General features: G+C 55.0%; 1 protein-coding gene across 13 annotated transcripts in view; it reads right to left on the bottom strand.

The window, feature by feature from the left end:
* The window catches only part of MCF2L (MCF.2 cell line derived transforming sequence like), a 206,896-nt gene that overhangs the window by 59,805 nt on the left and 132,916 nt on the right, over positions 1-14,175 (bottom strand). For all 13 annotated transcript variants that reach the window (XM_077974078.1, XM_077974084.1, XM_077974083.1 and 10 more), the window contains one exon: positions 11,099-11,213. In XM_077974078.1, the coding sequence (XP_077830204.1) occupies positions 11,099-11,213 (115 nt within the window). The remainder of the gene's footprint in view (positions 1-11,098; positions 11,214-14,175) is intronic.

The following is a 14,175-nucleotide window of genomic DNA, read 5'->3' as shown; positions in this document are numbered from 1 at the left end:
GGACGAATATACACCTGCCAGAAATACACGTGACTTCTGGCTGCTCCACGGTTTTGTCAGCAGTGGATACTGTCTGTCGGTAGAATTTTAGCCATTCTTGTGGGTGCAGAGTGGTGTCCTGGCATGGCTTTAATTTGCATTTCCTAGAGGCAGGAAGCCTTCTGTATTTAGCGGCTATCCTCTTTTATGAAATGCCTGTTCACATCTTTTGGTTGTTTTTCTGCTAGGTTCTCTTTTTTCTTGTTGGTGTGCAGTTCTCTGTATAAGCTAGAAACAAGTTTCTTATTGGATGCGCACATTGCAAACATCTGCTTCCATACTGTGGCTTTCCATGTCAATCTTTTCATGGTGCATTTTGATGAAAAGAGTAACTTAACTTTAATGTAGCCCAACTTACTGACCTTTTCCTTTCTGATAATTGCTTTTTTGATAACTGCCTTTTAAACCTTGTGTAAGAAATCTTTTCTTACTCTGAGATAGGCATTTTCCTATGTTTGTCGAGAACAGAGACTGTATTACTTTAGAGTTCACATTTACACCCGTGACCTATCTGGAATTAACTTTTGTATATGGTGTGAGGCAGGTATCAGCATTTATAATTTCCCACATGGACAGCCAATCACATCCACTCCTCTTACTGAGGACGTCCATCCCCTTCCATGGTGCCGTATCACTTAAGAAATAAATCAAGAGACTGTAGATATGTGGTCTGTCTGGATTAGATATTCTGTACTGCTGTTCTTCTGTTTACAACATCTGTGTTAATCACTGTCACTTTAATAATGTCTTAATATTTGGCAGTATCAGCTTCCAACTTTTTTTTTTTTTTTTTTTTTTGGAGACGGAGTCTTGCTCTGTCTCCCAGGCTGGAGTGCAGTGGCCGGATCTCAGCTCACTGCAAGCTCTGCCTCCTGGGTTTACGCCATTCTCCTGCCTCAGCCTCCCGAGCAGTTGGGACTACAGGCACCCACCACCTCACCTGGCTAGTTTTTTGTATTTTTTAGTAGAGACGGGGTTTCACCGTGTTAGCCAGGATGGTCTTGATCTCCTGACCTCGTGATCCACCCGTCTTGGCCTCCCAAAGTGCTGGGATTATAGGCTTGAGACACCGTGCCCGGCCAGCTTCCAACTTTTTTCTTCAAAGTTGGGTTGACTATTCCTGACCCCTTGCATTTTCATATAAAATGTAAAGGCAGCCTGCCAATGTTCATACCTAAATAAAGAAAAACCTGCTGGAATTTTATCTGGCAATTGCATTCGATCTATATGTTTACTTAGAGAGAATTAACATTGTTATAATACTAATTGTCTTCTAATCTGTGAACTAAAATATTCTTCCATTTATTCATGCTACTGTAATTTCTTTCAATAACATTTTGCAGTTTTCTGCTTAGAAGCCTTGCACGTATTTTATTAGATATGATTTTATCTAAGCAGGACACAAAAATTAATCGTGAAGCAATGGCAGCGTCAGAGTCACCCAGAAAAGCCGCCCCAGTTTCAACATTTTTCCAATAGCTGCCGTTGCCCAACTGCGCCCTTGCGTGGTTGGAAGTGAATATCGCAAGTGTTCCCATCGGGAATGGTGAGGTCTGCACGAGGGGTGCTGCACGTGGGACAGGAACCCTTCCTCGAGGGGCTTCACGGGGGCCATGCTGTTCCTCCTCCCGCCCTCCGGTGTGGGCGCCATGGGTCCTTCGCTATCAGGGCGCCCACCCTGACGCCAGCCACCCCGGACGGCGGGCCTGCCTTGCCTCAGGCAGGTCTTCCCCACCTCAGATCTGTGGCTCTGTGGCCACCGCAACCCTTAACCTCCCGGGACTGTCACTCCCCAAGGAAGGTTGGCCCTGAGCTGTGTCCTGGACCCTGAGCACAGACACTGCAACCCCGGGTCTTGTCTTTCTGCTCATGCTGGTGAGACCAGGGCAAGGGTGAGGGCGAGGGTGAGACCAGGGCAAGGGCGAGGGCGAGACCAGGGCGAGGGCGAGACCAGGGCAAGGGCGAGGGTGAGGGCGCTCGCTCCTCCTCCAGGACAGAGCAGCATAACCAGCACACAGCCCTGTAAACAGCCATTGGTCATGTGTGAACAAAAATGAGGCTGCCTGACCGGGCACAGTGGCTCACGCCTATAATCCCAGCACTTTGGGAGGCTGAGGTGGGTGGATCACTTGAGCCCAGGAGGTCGAGATCAACCTGGGCAATGTGGTGAAACCCCATCTCTACAAAAAATACAAAAATTATCCGGGTGTGGTGGTATGCGCCTTCATCCCAGCTACTCGGGAGGCTGAGGTGGGAGGATCACCTGAGTTGGGGAGGTTGAGGCTGCAGTGAGCCGAGATCACGTCACTGCACTCCAGCCTGGGCGACAGAGCCAGACTCATCTCCAAAAAAAAAAGAAGGGGGCAGCCCTGCCTGCCATGGGCTGGATTTTAAATTTTATTTAGCTTTCATTTTACATTTAAATGGCCACAGGTGGTCAGAAGCGGGTGAATTCAACAGCAGTAACAGAAAAGGGCCTGGAGAACGTGCTTTGGGAGGGCGCGGGGAGAGGGCCTCCGGGGAGGTGGTCACTGTGGTGCGTGCAGGACCCGGAGGAAGGCATGGCAGGGCCTCCAGGACGTGTCCCCAGTGCTCGGAAGCAGCAGACTCCACGAAGAAAATGCTGCTGTGGAGACGGGACACACACCCGAGAAGTGGCTTCCCACCCAGGGCAGCGCGCAGACACCGGGGCCGCGCGTGTCTCCTGGCTCCTCCTAACGAGGCTGGCTGTGGGTGGCAGAGCTTCCATGTAGGGCTTCAGACCGTGCAGGGCGACCGGGGCCAGCACAGTTTCAGGCCAGCCAGGATGGCAGACAAGGGCAGCCCTGAAACTGCCAACTCCGTTGGGGTGAGGGTGGGTGTGGGGAGGGGAATCACCCGGCTGGAGCATTTGAGAACTGCTAGAAACAGGACACAATTTCACAGACAGAACACAGAAACCAGCCACACCCAGGGCGGGCGACTCTTTACAGCAGTGACCCTAACAGGGAAACAATGGGGACTACAAAATGCCCGCAAACAGGCCCAAGTGAGCACATGGGGATCCACTCACATCACAGGGGTCCACTCATCACAGGGGCCAGCCCAAGTGAGCACACCGGGTCCGCTTACATCACGGGGGCCAGGAAGCCTTAAGGCACAGCTGGGTGCAGTGGCTCACGCCTGTAATCCCAGCAATTCGGAGGCGAGGGTGGGTAGATGACTCGAACCCAAGAATTCAAGATCAGCCTGGGCAACACGGCGAGACTCCATTTCTATAGAAAATACCCAAATTGCTGGTGGCTCATGCCTGCAGTCCCAGCTACTCAGGAGACTGAGGCAGGAGGAACCCTGGGCCCAGGAGGTTGAGGAGGCAGTGAGCTGAGGTCCTGCCACTGCACTCCAGCCTGGGTGACAGAGCAAGACCCTGTCTCAAAACATAAAAAATATATATATAAAATGAAAGGCAGCGGCAAATGGCGCCAAGGTAGAAGGGCACCACGGCACACCGCTGAACAGAACAGCTGTGAGGCGGCATGTCCTGTGCTGTCCCACCACACGCGGATGAACAGCCTGGGGGGCACCCCAATGCAGCTCCACAGTTAGCTGTGGGGGAGCAGGAGGCAAAGCGGAAGCTTCACTTTTAATGCACACATATTAAATTGTTTAGCACACTCACGCACGCTCACAGACACTTCCTGTCCTTATATTCAAAAGCCAATTCAAAATTCAATAGGAAATCAAACCCACAGGGAGAAGCGGGGCCCTTCCAAGGGCTGGGGTCCAGCTGCCCTCCAGCTCAGAGAGCAGCACAGGGTGCTCAGGTCACCGCAGGGGGACGACAAACCGAGCTGGCTCCAGCTGCTCATCTTAGAGTCAGCGAGATAGGAGGACTCTCCTCTTTCCTGGGAGCCTAATGATTACATTCGTGTTTCTGTTCCGTCCCACATGCACCCTCCCCATACGGTCCAAACTGTGCATGCGTGTGGTGTGTACATGTGCAGGTCTGTGGGGGGGGTATGCATGCACCTGCATGTCTGTGTGTGTGTGTGGGGGGGTTATACACATGCACGTCTGTGTAAATGCACAAGTACCTGAATGTCTGTGTGTGTGTGTGTGACATATAGTTTGGATATTTGTCCCTGCTCAAGCCTCATGTTGAATTGTAATCCCCAATGCTGCGGGTGGGGCCATGTGTGGTGTGTGCATGTCCGTGCTTGTGAGCATGTGTGTGCTTGTGTGCATCTGTACGTGTGTGGGTGTCTGTGTGTGTGAGTGCCCGCATGCCTGTGTGTATCTGTGTGTGTGGCATGTGCAAGCCTGTGTGGGTGCGTGTGTGCATCTGTACATGTGTGTGGCTGTGTCTGTGTGTGACTGCCCGCACACCTGTGTGTATCTGTGTGTGTGGCATGTGCAAGTCTGTGTGGGTGCACGTGTGCATCCGTATGTGTACATGCCTCTTATGGGCTGAACATGACCTCTGTCCTGGCAAGCTGGCTGGTAGATGGAGTCCCTACCTCCAAGGAGCTGGGAGCTTTGAGCCAGGCCCAGGGAAAATAAGCGTCATCATCAGCTTCAGTGAACTCCTTCCACACTGCTCCTCCAGCAAGCCCCAAGCTCCCCACCTCGCACCTTCTCTGAGGGCTGCCACCCTCCTCCCCATCTCCCAGCTCCTGCCTCCACCCTGCATACTGGCAGGTCATGAACTCCTCGGCACCCACGTCACAGAAAACACAGCCCCTCAGAAAAGGCTCCACAGACCCTGTCTCACCTCCCAGACTCTGTCCCTACAGCCCCCGACTCCCCGGCACTCTGTCCTGCCCCCTGGTGCCTTCGCTGCCCCCAAAGATGCCACTGGCTCCCTCCTGGGGTCTCTGTGACGACTGCTTCCCAGTTTACATTAAGTTCTTTGTCCACGGTGATGTTGCCGCCCCCGCCCTCTGCTTCCTTCATGCTCTTTCTCTATCTCTGTCTCTCCCTGTCTCTGTCTCTCTCTGTCTCTTTCTCTGATTCTCTTTCTCTCTGTCTCTTCCTCTGTCTCTTTCTTTCTTTGTCTCTCCTTGTCTCTGTCTCTATCTCTCTGTCTCTGTCTCTATCTCTGTCTGTCTCTGTTTCTTTTTTTTTTTTATTTTTTTTGAGGCGGAGTCTCGCTCTGTCGCCCAGGCTGGAGTGCAGTGGCCGGATCTCAGCTCACTGCAAGCTCCGCCTCCCGGGTTTACGCCATTCTCCTGCCTCAGCCTCCCGAGTAGCTGGGACTACAGGCGCCGCCACCTCGCCCGGCTAATTTTTTGTATTTTTTAGTAGAGACGGGGTTTCACCGTGTTAGCCAGGATGGTCTCGATCTCCTGACCTCGTGATCCGCCCGTCTCGACCTCCCAAAGTGCTGGGATTACAGGCTTGAGCCACCGCGCCCGGCCCTCTGTCTCTGTTTCTCTATCTCTGTCACTCTGTGTCTCTTTGTCTGTCTCTGTCTCTCACTGTCTCCCTGTCTCTGTCTGTCTCTCTGTCTGTCTCTCACTGTCTGTCTCTCACTGTCTCTGTCTCTCTCTTTTTGTCTCTCTTTCTCACTTTGTTTTCCCACAACCCCGCTGCCCTGTGAGCCCTCCATAGCTGACATATTGTCTCAGCACCACAATTTTCTCTGTTTATTTGCTGTTGTGTTCCCAGTATGCACCGACCACTGAGACTTCTCAGCAAGCAGTGCCTGGACACACAGGCCTGACGCATCTACCTCTGCATCTCCTCCCCAGCCCACGTGGCTCTGAGGGGGCCATACAGGGTCTGGAATCTGCTTGTCACTGGTCTCTATCGCCTCTCTGAGACCTTGGCGTCTACCAAGGCCTGGCCGATGTTGTAAATCGAGCACCATTAGGAACAGGAAGGGCTATAGGGTTTTCGGAGATCCGAATCTGCCCTCTGACAAATGTGAGAGCCCAAAGCCCGACATCCCCAACACGGAGGGTCCACATCGGGCATCGGCAGACACCTGAGTCAGCAAAGCATGAGGTCTCCCCCTTCGCCCAGGTTGAGTCGTCTTTCCAAGGCTCAAGAACTTGATTTCTATTAACAGGTGTCCCAAACCATTCGGGGCAAACCTGTCTATTTCAGTCTAATATTTCAAAAATGATGAGTATAGTCAGATGTAGTGCTTGAATTAGGACACCTGGCATTTGCAAATGAAAACAGAAGGAAAGTTACAGTTAGGATACAACATTCTTTCTAAACTGATGAAGTGATGCTTGTTTTAGAATGTAACAGGTGAAACCCCTTAAAAGCAGCCTTCAGGAGAGATTTGTCCATTTAATTTGCATTGACATTTGAAAGAACAGGCCTGGTCAATTTCACTTCTTCCCACTGAAAGAACGTGCTGGCTGTGCAGCTGTCTGCAAACTGCCTGCTGGGGAACGGCCTGTGCCAGCGTCTCGCCCACCTTCTCCTGGAAGACAAGGTCCAAGCTCCCCGCCCTCCCTGTCTCCGGGCGATGTCCCAGGACCGAGCCGCAATGCTCCGCGTCGCCAGCAGAGGGCAGCCCCGCCCCCACCTTGGGAAGAGGGTCCCCTGCAGAGGGCACTTCCCCGGGCACAGCACCCTCAGGGCGCCGCGGGCAGGTCTCCTCCTTGTCACTAGCCTGGCAATTTTGCTCGCCAGGGATGCAGAGACTTCCTCTGGGATGGTCCCCTCCGCCAAGCTGCACCTGCAAGGCTTGTGGAGACCCTGGTTTTATCTGCAGAGGGCGTGCTTGACCCCCCCGTGTTTAACACACTCTGCACTTCTCAAGAAGGCATCCTTTAGATGCCCTTAGGAAGAAGATTTCCCTTAGAAATGTGTCAAGAATTGTTCACTCTTTCAGGAAGGACACGCTCAGTGGCAACACCCTGGAGGCAAAGGGTCCGCACAGCACGCCCGCGGCCCCCGTGCTCACAGAAATCCAGGGAGCTGCCGCGGCTGCTGCGCCCTAGGACGCCGGGACAGCCAGGGGACAGGTGGCTCTTACAGGCCCGCCGCTTCCCTTCTGTGGTCCTTCTGATCAGGGCACACGCGCATCCTCCCAAATTCACGCGGGTTGGGTTTTGTTATCAAAGAGTTTTTTTTCCAGAGAGAAAGGGAGCGTCGGGTCTGACACTGACAAGACCTACCCGGGAAGAAAGGAAACGTGGGTGGAATGCCTGCGTACACTCGCGCTCACACACACCCCACACACATGCCATAGTCCACACACGCCACACACTCACCCCACACACGCCACATGCTCACACTACACACACACCACACGGGAGAAAGGAAACGTGGGTGCAATGCATGTGTACACTCGCGCTCACACACACCCCACACACATACCATAGTCCACACACGCCACACACACCACACACTCACCCCACACACGCCGCATGCTCACACTACACACACACCACACGGGAGAAAGGAAACGTGGGTAGAATGCACGCGTACACTCACACTCACACCACACAGCCCACACACCCCACACAGCCCACACCCCACACACTCACCCCACACATGCCACACACACCACACCCCCCACACACCCCACACACCCCACACACCCCACACACACCACACACATGCCACACACACCTCATAACCCACACACGCCACACTCACCCCCCACACACCACACACCCCACACACTCCACACACACCACACACATTTCACACACATGCCACACACACCTCATACCCCACACATCCCACACTCACCCCACACACACCACACACTCCCCACACCCCCCCCACACCACACACTCCACACATACGACACACCCCACACACACCACACACACCTCACACATACTCCACACACGCCACACACACCTCACACCCAACACTCACCCCACACCCCCTACACCCCACTCACCCCACATACTTCACATACGCTACACACACCACACACCCTACTCAGGCCACACATACCACACACTCCACACACCCCCCACACACCACACACTCACCCCACACACGCCACAGGCTCACATTACACACGCACCACACACACCACACACCACACACTCACCCCACACACGCCACATGCTCACATTACACACACACCACACACCCCACACACCACACATACTCCACACACGCCACACACCTCACACATGCCACACACACCTCACACCCCACACACCCCACACTCACCCCACACACGCCACATGCTCACATTACATACATACCACACAGGGAAGGAAACGTGGATAGAATGCACGCGTACACTCACACACACTCCACACACCCCACACACCTCACACCCCACACTCACCCCACACACTCATCCTACACACACCCCACTCACCCCACACACACCACACACACCCCACACATACCCCACACCCCCCACACACCACAGGCTCACATTACACACACACCACACCACACAAACGTGCCACACGTTCACACGACACACCCCACACACTCACCCCGCACACTCAGACACCCACACTGAGTCTGGTGGGGGAAACAGCTCCACGCTCAGCAGTGCTGCTCAGGGCTGAACGAAGCTGGCATTTCCAGGATCTGACTTAGACCGTGTGGTGATATAAAACGCCTCTTCCACTTTTTATAATCTAAGTGTGACCAGAAAACCTGAGTTTCCATACACAGGCAAACAGTGGGGATCCACGGAGCTGCCTCTGGGGATCCCGGGGCCCGCGTGTCCACAGCGGGGACTGGGCCTGTGCTCCAGCCACCTTCGGCCAGACCAGGCTGTGCGGCTCACAGATGCACAATCTATAGCGATGGCTGAGTGGGTCTCGTCCTGCGGGAATCTGGACGCATCTGATATTCCTGGATCTCAGGAGAAGAAGCAGACAGAGAAGTGGGGCAGCGGCAAGGGGGCTGTGGAAGGTTCCAGAACATCGGATAAACAGCGGTGTGCACATATGAACACGTGCCGCATACCACACTCTTATCGTCTTGATGGGTGGCCTCTGAGCACTGCAGATGCTAGAAAATCTCAAGAAAAGGGATGCGGGTAGCTAAGGGACTCCATGAAGTTTCTAAGACAAAAGAGACAGGAAGGTTCAACAAACAGGAGACCCCCCAGCTCATGGCTCCAAGTAGCAAGCACTGACAACAGCCCTGACTTCTGAGAATGAGTCTGACCAGTCAGCATTCAGTGTGGACACCACAGAATCTCATTTAGCCCCATGCCGGGAGGCGCCATCAGGGGGCGGATGTACCTGCCAGGCCGGCCGTCCCCTGGGGCACAGGCTCTTCCTCCTGTGCAGGTGACAGACACAGGTCTAGAGGCTTGGAGATCACCGCCCTCTCCAAGGACACCCCTGTGGCCACAGCACACCTGGAGCCCTGTCCTCGGGGTAGGGCCATGGGTCTGAGCCTTCGGGCGCTCCCCTGCCCAGCCATCCACTTTCTCCAGCCATCACCCTGTTATTAAGCCTCATCTATAACATGGGCTTAATAACCGCCTTCCTGCCACAGTGCAACTGAGAACCAGGGAGGAATGTGTGGAAACCATCTGCAGCATCGCAGCCTTGCCCCACCAAGCCGGTCCCATCAGCCCTCAGGGAACTCGGCCACTTGGCCCGAGACCCAGCCCCTCCTCCGTGCACTGAGCTCAGCCAGCAGAGCCTGGCGCACGGTGGGTGCAAGATTCTCACAAAAGACAAGAGACCGAGGTCAGAATCACAAACCCAACACACAGTGATGTGGGGTTACCAGGACACTGCCATGTCCAGGCCTTTGACCACAGCTGGCCACGAGCCCCCTTCTTTCTGCCCTCCAACCCGCCCTGCCCGACAGGCTCACAAGCTCCCTGCTCCACCAGCTCCCACCTCAACCCGCCAAGTGGACAGAGGTGCCCACCACTCTCCCTCTCCTCAAGGCATTACCGCAGAGGCTGGCTGCTGCCAACTGGTGGGTATGTGACATTTGTCAGGGGATCTATGTGCTGTTTTCCAGGTCAGGCCGATGTGCTGAGCTCTCAGTTACCAGGCCCAGTGCGCTGTTGTCTTTAAAGACTGAAGAATGAAGGAGAACCTTCACGATAATGGCCGCGGCCGCACTTTCACACTGATGGTTAAACATCGCCTCTGTTTTCCACCTTATGTAATGTGAGGGATACAGATGCCACATTTAAGGATATTTGTTTTTACGTGGTGCGTGGTTCACTATACCCCAAATGGAAGCAGCAGCTACACTGCCTGGTGTGTGTGGTGTGTGGCTGACGTTCTCAGGATCTTCCTGGTGGCTGGGGTGACCGCAGCAGATGCGAGACCCCCGTGGTGCCCCCCGAAGTCAGCCTGCAGCTCACCGGCCTGACGCTGCTCTCCCGCCGGCCGCTGGGGAGATACAGAACTGGACTCCCTACCTTTTCAGAGGACGGGGACCCAGCTATGCCTGGAACAAAAAAGCTGCAGCCTGAGGGAACCATTTTTGCTAACCCGATTTTCTGGTACCTCTGGGGTCAGTTCTCTCCTGGAAAGGGCAGGAGGCGGCCACGCCCCCAGGACCTGACCACATCGCAGAGAGGCCACGTGGACGGGCTCTGCTCCCATGAGCCTCTGGCCCCGCGCAGATGGCCTCTGCGGCATTAAGAACACAGAACCCTCGCACCAGAGCTCTGCTGATCAAACAGGCATGCACAGTGACAGTTCACGTGGGAGAAAAGCAGTGCCCGGGCTAAGCCAGATCCCGACTGCTGAGCAGCTGAGCCTCCAGGTGGTAACACAGGAAAGAACAGCAGCTTGGAGTGGAAAGGCTGGATTCGGACCCCAGATCAGCTCTGAGGCAGACTCCTGAGCTCCTCAGAGCCATGATGCTGACAAAGCTCTAACCCCTCAGCAAAGCCACGGGGAACGCAACGGTGGCTCCCACAGACCCTAATTCATCCCGCAGTCATGGGGACCCCATCCTGGTGAAACCTCAGAGACTCTGCCCTGCCCCACAATCATGGGGGTGTCTGCCCCGACCCACATTCACAGGGACCCCACGACGCGGAAATCTCACAGAGACTCTGCTTCATCCCATAGTTGTGGGGACCCCAAGATGGTGAAACCTCAGACTCTGCCCCGAACCACAGCGTCTGCTGGGCTCTGAGCGTACGCACCTGGGGATGCTGGTGAGGTAGGTCATGACATTCTGGAACTCCTTGTCCGGAATCTCGCTGAAGGCCGGGTAGTCAGGGAAGGTGATGACCGGGCTTCCGTCCTGCCCCCGCCCACCTGGGGAGAGACCAGAGGCAGACACTTAGCCGAGGGCTCCACGGCCCCCGAGGACTCCATGGATGTTGGCCCGTTTCCATCAGCACCCAGTATTTCAGTTAAAACTGAGGCATGTTCTTCATTGTTACATAATTTTTATTTGAAAGAAACGTGTGCTGCTTGAAGAAAATATTTGGAAAGTACACAAAAGTGATGCGAATTTAGACAATTACCCGTTATCTTGGCCACCGTGGGACAGCTACCGTGACAATTCAGTGTGTTTCCTTCCGAGCCTTTTTCTCTGGGCTTTTTTAACCTTGTTGAGATGATACTGGATAGAGAAGCTTGTCTCCTGCCTCCTTCCTAACCCCGAGAACAAACTGTTCCCATGCTTTTAAACAATGTAACCATTATTTAAAATATCGCATAATATTCCACATCACATGTGCCCTAATAACCTGCCTAACTGTGCAGTTGGTGGGTATCGTCCAGCTTCTCTGACGGTGCTGCCTTTGAAACAATTCAATTTCAAAGGGCTCCATTTGAACACTGACTTTGGAGTCCCACAGGCCGGGCTCCAGGTCTGCCTGCTGGAGCCGGCCACTGACCCTGCCTCGCCGCCTTGGCCGGACGGAATCCATTTCTCTCCCCCGAGCTGGGGTCCGGCCTTGCGACCTGTTTCGCCCACAGGACTCGGCGGAAGTGAGCTTGGGACTCAGGGCACTGCAGCTGCCCTCTCATGCCCCACGGTCATCAGAGAGGTGGTTCCACCACCCAGTGTCCACCTGCTCTGAGGAGGCCCAGCACCGAGGGCTGAGGGCGGGCTTTGTGAAAGGGCAGGGAGGTGGGGGTGTGGGACGGCAGCCCCCAGGACCTTCCAGCCTGCCCCACACGAGGACACAGCTGAGTGAAGGACCCAGTCAGCGCCCCGTGGAGTGAAGAACTGCCTAGCTGAGCCCGTTGGAACTCCTGAGCCACTAAATGAAGAATAAATCTGTAAAATAGGGCTGTTTCAAGCGAACAAAGTCTAGGGTAGCTTTTTATGGCAAACAGATAATGGGAGTTCGCCATCCCTCATCCATGTCCTCACAGAGAAGACCCAGGGCGCACACAGCTTGCGACAACCACAGCTTTGTCTCTTAACAGTGACAGTCCACCGCCGCCTTGTGCCCCCCATAGCTGCCGCCTCGCGCCCCCTACAGCCACCGCCTCCGGCTTCCGGAAGTTCTGCTTCTGGGTCTTGGCCAAGCCCAGCCACGCCGGGACGCCAGGCAGGGCAGCTTTTACCATCCAGTGATCCTGGGACACTGGGCCCACGAGGCTCCCTGTGGGTGTCTCCTCAGCACAGGGCTCTGTGGCCTCCTCCCGAGAGCCTGTCCAGCCCTTGTCAGCCCCCTCAATGGGACATGACTCATTATCTGACACGACTGTTCTCGCTTCGGCCAGCACGTCACACGAACATGTCTTTTCTCCCTAGCTCCTTCCTGACCTCCCCTGAGGGCTCACGCCTCGAGCCCATCCCAGCTGCCGAGCCTCTTAGAGGGCTGAGCCGAGGGGCGTCCACGCACCGTGATGGCCTCCCCTTCACCTGGGACAGCTCAGTCCCTGCAATGCTGGGTTCTAATGAAGCCCCTGAGTGGGAAGGCGGCTGCTGGGTCCGGCTCCGCTGTGCTCTGATGACTTTTGCCCTCCGAACTCTCCCAGCCCTCGAGGGCTCGTGACCTCTGCCCCCGTCTGCGCAGCGCACAATGTCCCATGCAGTCCTCAACAGAACAGGCCTGTCACTCACCCACAAACCTTTCATCATTGTTAATTCTCACTTCCTCTCGGAAAATTCCTCGATCCCAATGGTAAGAGGCCGCTGAGTGAACACTGCGGCCCCGTGTCCTCCTGAGCGAGTGTGACAAGCCTTCCCTCAGCCACCGCCGCGGTGGGGGCTCAAAGCCCCCGGGATGTGGCTCATGCGTGTCTCAGCTTCACGCAGTACCTACCACAATGATCAGGAGCTCGTGGCAACTTTTCAGTCGCCATTAAAGGCAGCCTCCAGCTGCCCAGGGGAGAGGATGGGGCCGGGTGACCCCGGAGCTGAAATCGCCCGGGGGCCTGACCTGGGCCGCACAGCCTGGTTCAGTTGGTTGCTGGTGCTGGTCTCAAGCTGCTGCTACCCTGGGTATCTCCGAACTCTCTGTGCTGCAGCCTCAAAGGAAAGCAAAGACCCTGTTCTTTCTTCCCAAGTCAGGCGTGGAAATCCCCGCCTGTCCACTGAGATTGAAAAGCAGGCGCCAAAGCTCCCGCACCTGCAGGTTATGAGGCAGCCAAACACCGCTGGACGCAGAGTTGGGGGCAGAGTCCCTCTCTGGAGAAACCATCCCCACCAAGGTGGGCAGTGCCAGGACCCTGCAGGGCCAATGGCACCAAGAACAAGCTCTACTTCTGCGTCTGCACCCGGCCTAGTAACTGGAGGCCGGCTGAATGCCGCAGAGGACAGAGGGCTCCGAAGCTCCTCTGTGGTTCAGAACAGCACCCTGCCACACGGCACCAGGGACAGCCTCCGGTACCCACCCACGTCCAAGAACCACTGTCCTGGCTGAGACCTGTCACACCTGCACGTGAGCTCTCACACCCAAGCAACTGGGCCTGCACCCACTCGCTAGGGGCGGAAGGCAGCTGCAACTCCCTCTCATCCCCGTCGCCAGAACGAAGTATGGCTCCTATGGGATCTTGCTTTAATGTGAGATACACACTCAGTTTAATACACACACAGCTACCCAAACACACACACATAGCTACACACAGCTACCTATACACATATACATGCACATATACACATGTACAGACACACAGCTATACACACAGCTACCTATAAACACAGACACACATACATACACAGCTATACACAGATACATAGCTACACATACAGCTAGACACACACCTACGCACACATGTATACACAGCTACACACATATGCATATATGTACATACA

This window comes from Macaca mulatta, chromosome 17 (assembly GCF_049350105.2).
Source record: "Macaca mulatta isolate MMU2019108-1 chromosome 17, T2T-MMU8v2.0, whole genome shotgun sequence".
Taxonomy (NCBI): domain Eukaryota; kingdom Metazoa; phylum Chordata; class Mammalia; order Primates; family Cercopithecidae; genus Macaca; species Macaca mulatta.
The sequence above is the reverse complement of the archived record's forward strand: the minus strand, read 5'-3'. Positions and strand labels throughout refer to the sequence as shown.